Below are 6,000 nucleotides of genomic sequence, written 5' to 3' on the forward strand. Positions count from 1 at the left end.
CAAGATTCAGGCCAGAGTTTGGGACTGAGATGGCATTGATTGTGCTCATGGATGACCTCTGGCAGAAGTGAGATGGAAGTAATGCATCGATCCTGACTCTTCTTGACCTCTTGACGACATTTAATATGATCAGTCATGCTGGCTTGAGAGTTGGGGTGAGTGGCACTGTGTTGTGCTGGTTCTCCTTACTCCAGGGTCAGTTTCAGTTGGTGTTGATAGGCGGGGAGAGAATCAGGTTGCAGCCCCTACTTTTTGAGGTGCCTCAGGGCTTGGTTTCTCTTCTCTCCTTTTTAACATCTACATGGGTGAGGTGATCCACCAGTTTGAAGTGAGATATCATCAATATACAGATAACACCCAGCTTTATATCTTCCACTCTAGACCCCTTGACTGATGCTATGGACATCCTATCCCAGTGTCTGTAGGCTGTCCAGGTCTGGATGAAGCAAAACAGGCTCTGATTCAACCATTGCAAGAAGGCTATGGGTATTTGGAACTTCTTGAGACAAGGTTGTTCCATCTCTAATTCTGGATGGGATAACACTACCTCAGGCAGACCTGGTGCATAATCTGGGAGTGCTCCTAGACTCCCAGATTCTGGCTTGAAGAGCAGGTGGCAGCTGTGGCTAGGAGAGCTTAGGTACATCTCTGAATGGTGTGCTGGTTGTGCCCATTCCTGCATCTCTATAGGACCAAGGAACTATTCACATGTATATCACCGTGATTCATATTATTGATCCTTATCCGGTCTGTGATCAAGATAATTTTCAGCAGCTCTGGGGACCTTTTGGCCTGTCAGGGAGAGATTTAAGGGTGTGCTTTGAAGCCCGGAAGGAGCCAGGGTGGTGGAGGCAGCACTGAGTTCTGCTTTATCATTCTCTTCACTGTGCTCTGAGCACTTGCCTGTTGGACCTTTCTTCTGGACTCAGCCTGGGTTTTCTATTAATTGGAGAGCTATTTGTCATCTTACTACCTACCTGGACAGGAAGGGAGTATGTATGTGATCTGAAATATACAGAGAGCTTTTCACAGAAACTATGTGCCATTCTAACTCTAAGAGCTTGAAGATAGGAACAGCCTGGGGAAAGGGAGGGTTGTCTGATGTTTGCTATGAGGGCTGGGGTGGTTGGTGGCTGTCTGGATACGTATGGGTGCCTTTGAAAGGAGAACTAGGGAAGCAGGGACTGGGGGTAGAAAGCAGAAACATCAAGATTGTGACAGGGATAGGTATGGTTAGAATCTGAGGGACTGCTGGGGTTGCTACTTGGGAACTTGACCAGAACCCAGTACTCAACCCATAAAGCAGGTTATTGTGTGTCCTCATGCCTTGGGCTCTGACTGTTTTGAATGCCAAGTTGGTCTATATAAAATCTGTTCTCATTGATGATTTAATGATGGATGAGGTGATTCATGTTGCATATATAATCAAGGGCTTGGAGGTAGGAGTTCCCTGTTGGAGATGTACTTGCCTAGGTTTTAAGTTTGGCATAACTTCAGTCTAAAAAAGTCAGTGATATTAGTAGAATGAGAGACGATAATGCTAAAGTAACAGACTAATGCAGGCAGTCCTTGGGTTAAGAATGTTTCATTTATAAGCAACTTGTACTTTGACTAAAAATGGTGGGCAGAGTTCTCCTTCCTTCAGTCAATGAACCACTGAAGCTGCACATTTTTAATGTAGGGCCTGTTTTCAGCAGTTTGACAGCTTGAGAAAAAAAGAACACCATCCACTGTTTTTAGTAACAGGCAGTCTTGGTGTAAGTATGAGTTAAAATGTGAATTACAAATTCAAGACAAGAATTAGGAACTGAACTCATTCTTAATCTGGGGACTTCCTGGGGCCAAAGGAAGCCATGACTAAATGACCCTGTAATACTGCATGGCTTTCTGTATACAGACAGGTAGCCCATAAGGTCATTGTGATTTAGTGAGCAGAAGTAACAACTAGTAACATAGTTCTGTACTGCAGAGACCCCAGACTTGCACACGACAAGCCATTGGCCAGATAAATGACAGCACTGCTAGGAAAGGGATGACCTTGTAGGACAAAGTTTGCCAATTTAATAGCAACATATTAAAGATGGGTGGAAAAAGAGGTTGTTCCTCCAGAATAGTGATCTAAGTTGCTAAGCCTTGTTGCCACCAACTGCCCCCACTAACCTGGACAATGTAAGAGAACAAGATTTGCAGGAATTTAGATACAACTATATGAAAGAAATTGAAGTATTTTTAAATTGTAATCTTTCCGTGCATGGGAGGAAGGTTGCCGGCGCTAAGCTGGAACTGCAGAATTATTGTTGTTCTGTAAATCAATAGTCTATGTTTATAAGAAAAGCAGGCACAAATTTTTCTTGGTGAATTGCAATCATCCATTGATTTAAATTCAGGAGATTACTTGTGGAAACACTGATTGGCAGTCCTGCACGATAAATATTTACTGTATTTTTATTATTATACAGAATGTAGACATTGTCAGACCTCCTGAGGATGCCCTTGTAACTGTCCCTGCTCACCTGTGAATCCTGTTTCCTGATCAGCTATGAAAGATGTGGTGCTGTTTTTTATCATACTTTTATTAATTTTCAATCATTCCGATCATTTTGGAATCAAATGCCAATATAACAGTTTTTGTGTATTGCATGACTTGGAGATCAAATTGTTTTAGACTGTTTGAATTGTTGAAACATTAATAAGTTATTGTTCACTTCTGCTGAAATGCGATTAGTTCCTTTTGCAACATAACTTAATTATTGCTGATTTTTAATTTGATGTATTATGTCCAGTAAAGCTCAGTTCAGTACTTTGAACACCTAAGTTATTAATAGTTACAATACATCCAATAGTTGTAATAAGTACAATAGAATCAATGAGAAGATAGCTGGATATTTTTCAGGTGATAGTGTGTTTATTCCAATGTCATTGACCAATGTAATTCTGTCATTAGGAATTCTAATTCTAATTGATTTTAATGTATCTAAAAAGTTGTTTTCCTATTAAGTGGGCAGTATTTTTAAAATGTTGTTGGCCCATCTCCAACTGCCTGTCTCACTTCCTAGACTTCAATGCTTTTTCTAAACCAGCTGAAGAGCATAGGCTTGGTTCCAAATGCTAGTCTACACAACAGCATTAGTAACTATTGCTCCTTTCTCAGCCGTGTTATGGTTCTGCATCTTTCAGCTCCGGCTCTTGATCCTGCTGCAGTGGATTTTGCAAATGTTCAGGGAAGTCATGATCAGAATGTAGAATTGCATGTTCCCATGACTTCCACATTTGCTCTGTTGAATCCTGTCTCTTCTCCCCTTAGGCTCTCATGGCCCATATTCATCTTTGTGGCTTTTCACTAGGTCTGCCGTATTTGAGATGCAAAAGATGGCAGTAAAAGCACAGTGTTTTAGGCATCTCTTTGCTGCCTTCTTGTGGCTGTCCAAAATTTTGCATGCAGCATCTCTTTTGTATACAGCATCATAATACAAATCCCAGCAATATCTTTTTGACATATTATGTCATACTTGACCTTATGTTTAAGATTTGTTAGTCATTGAATGAAAAAGTTGGTTCAAGGGAGAGTCTCATGGGCACTAAAGAAAGACCCATTTTGTAACCTTTCACCACATCACTGCTCTGCTCTAAGCCTGTTTGAAAGTAGGCGTTTCTGTAAAAGGTTATGCTGTTTAATAGTTTGCTTGATTCAGGGTTGTATTTAATGCAATATAATAAAAATCAAACTATATGTCATGTACCCATTTAATAGGTACCAACCAATCTGCAGTGTTCGGCAGGATGTAGTCAGGTGATGCTACCTGAAAAAAGGGCCTATGTGCAGGAAAATCAACATTTATTACCAGCCTTCTCTAGTGAAGGAAAAATTTGGGCAGTATTACTGATAAAACTGCCGTGTGATTTGCTAACATGGGGAGTTATAGTGCTTCATAGATTGTGGCCTAGAAAAAGAGATTTGATTGAAAGAGGAATAGAGGTGGGTGGATTTAGATGAATGATTCCCATAAACTCTGTGATTCTCCTGTGCTTGGGCATGTATATTGAACATAAAAACTTTGCTGTCTGTTTGGATTATTTGAAGAACTGAAAATGTTATGCTGTGCATGTTCTTAAATTCATGTTAGTTAATGGTGAAAACAGTCTTCTGCTATACCTAATGAAGCCAATATGTGGTCCCCAGGAGTTCATATTGAATAAGACTCATCATCTCTTGAATTGGCAGTAATTGGAGCTTGTGAAAAAAATTATTAACTATGTCAACCAGTGGGCAGTTGCTATTATTCAGTGCATAATCTTGAACTAGACATTTTAATAAATTCTCCTGCTCCTCAATTCTAGTGTTGCAGGAGAATAAAAACTGTTGACTCTTTTGATATATTATGTGTGATTTTATGTATCTATAACTTCTGGTAAAGTTCCAAACCCCAAAAGTTGTCATCTTTTCTCATGCTTCATGGTCTGCATATTTTATTCCATGTCTGAAGGTAGCTGCTTTGGGAGCATGTATCTCTAGAATACAATGTGGGTCTGCAACAGTAGTTCATCTTCAGAAATGTAAGGAATTTATTAGATCTGAAGATCTCTAAAGGCAAACTTATCTTCAGATGCAGTTAAGCCAAAATTACTCATTTATTACTGCTTAAGAGGGCATTTTTCTAAGAGGACAATCTCAGTGCAGGGTTACTGTCTTAATTCCATAAACTTATCAAGAGAATTTTCTTGGTCAGGCCAGCGTTACCTATGCACTTCTCTGGACTGTGAACCACTTAAAGCTTGCTCACTAATTCTTCTTATTTTATTTTCAGAATGTGTGTGTGAGCCGCTCTCGAGAAGAAGCCTTGAGGACCGTACCTAATCATTTGTAGCTCTCTGGTCTCCCAGGCTGCTATCCAATGTCAACATTAAGGACACTTCTCAGGGACACGATGATGAAAGCCTTCAAAGGAGGCAGCCAGCAAGGCCGAAAAAATGCCTGGTCTCTTTTAAAATGAATTTCAAGACTAACTGAGCATTAAAGTAAAACAATGTACCAAGTATTTATGGAACACAGGATGAAATTAGTTTTAATTTAATGTATTTTGTCTTCAGCCTGTCATTTTTGATCTTGAATGTTATATGTATAAATCGTCAGGTGTTATTTTGAGATTCTTCTAGAGTTAGAATATTTTCTTAAGCTGGTCTTTCTGTCAAAAACAATCCTCTGCTTGTTTTATTCAAATTTTATGCACACAAAAAGTATTTTAAAGTTTTTCATCTATTAGACAGGATATTTATCATTTCCATCAAACTTCATTCAAGTTTTTTTTAATTTCATAATTGCATTGTTTTGATTGATAACACAAAAAGCTACATGCTTATAAGTTATTCAATGTTTTAAAGTAGACTATTAAAATTTCCAGTTTTAGGGACCAACTTTCTAAATAATTTTATTAAAGGTTCTATTTCCATTTAGCATCTAAAATATTTTCTCTTTTATGCTCCTATTAAAAAGTGCTTCTCCTAGAAAATTTATTCAAATGATTTTTTTTTATCGAAAATAATAGCAGATTTCTTTCTACTTCATATACAAAATAATACCATTTTCGAAGTCCTTTTTTTTAAAAAAAAAAGTCTAATTCTAGTTAAGAATACGAAAGGATACTCTAATTAGCCAAACTTGGCCTGCATATTATTCATAATTTCCATAAGCACTATTTTATACAGGTGTCCCAATCCCTGATACTGGGCCATGCACCATTTGGAACTGGGCTGCAGAGGTGGTGGGTGAGCATATCTTCACTTGTGCTAACTGCAGTCTCGCATACTCATGCACAAAAGCGTGCCACCCACTGAACCATCAATTCTTGCCTCCAGCCACCAATCCATAAAGCCGGAAAGGTTGGGGACCACTGATTTTATATATTCTTCTTCAAGGAAATTCTGTAAAGCCTATGAAAATTAACATAATCTTACGTGGACAAGAATAAGACAATAAAGTAAGAATGTGGAACATAGTGGTTA

At 38.6% G+C, this 6,000-nt stretch overlaps 1 protein-coding gene across 4 annotated transcripts in view; it reads left to right on the forward strand.

Annotated features, from left to right (window-relative positions):
- Positions 1-5,461, forward strand: part of PFKFB4 (6-phosphofructo-2-kinase/fructose-2,6-biphosphatase 4) — an 81,384-nt gene extending 75,923 nt beyond the window's left edge. For 2 of the 4 annotated variants that reach the window (XM_026724698.2, XM_026724684.2), the window contains exons 14-15: positions 2,460-2,551; positions 4,806-5,461. In XM_026724698.2, coding sequence (XP_026580483.1) covers positions 2,460-2,519 — 60 coding nt within the window. In that variant the 3' untranslated portion in view covers positions 2,520-2,551; positions 4,806-5,461. The remainder of the gene's footprint in view (positions 1-2,459; positions 2,552-4,805) is intronic. The other 2 variants (XM_087923980.1, XM_026724691.2) reach the window with 1 other exon arrangement.
- Positions 5,462-6,000: the final 539 nt, after the last annotated feature.

The sequence above is a fragment of the Pseudonaja textilis genome, chromosome 2 (genome assembly GCF_049901715.1).
Source record: "Pseudonaja textilis isolate UNSWEBS1 chromosome 2, rPseTex1.2, whole genome shotgun sequence".
NCBI lineage: Eukaryota > Metazoa > Chordata > Lepidosauria > Squamata > Elapidae > Pseudonaja > Pseudonaja textilis.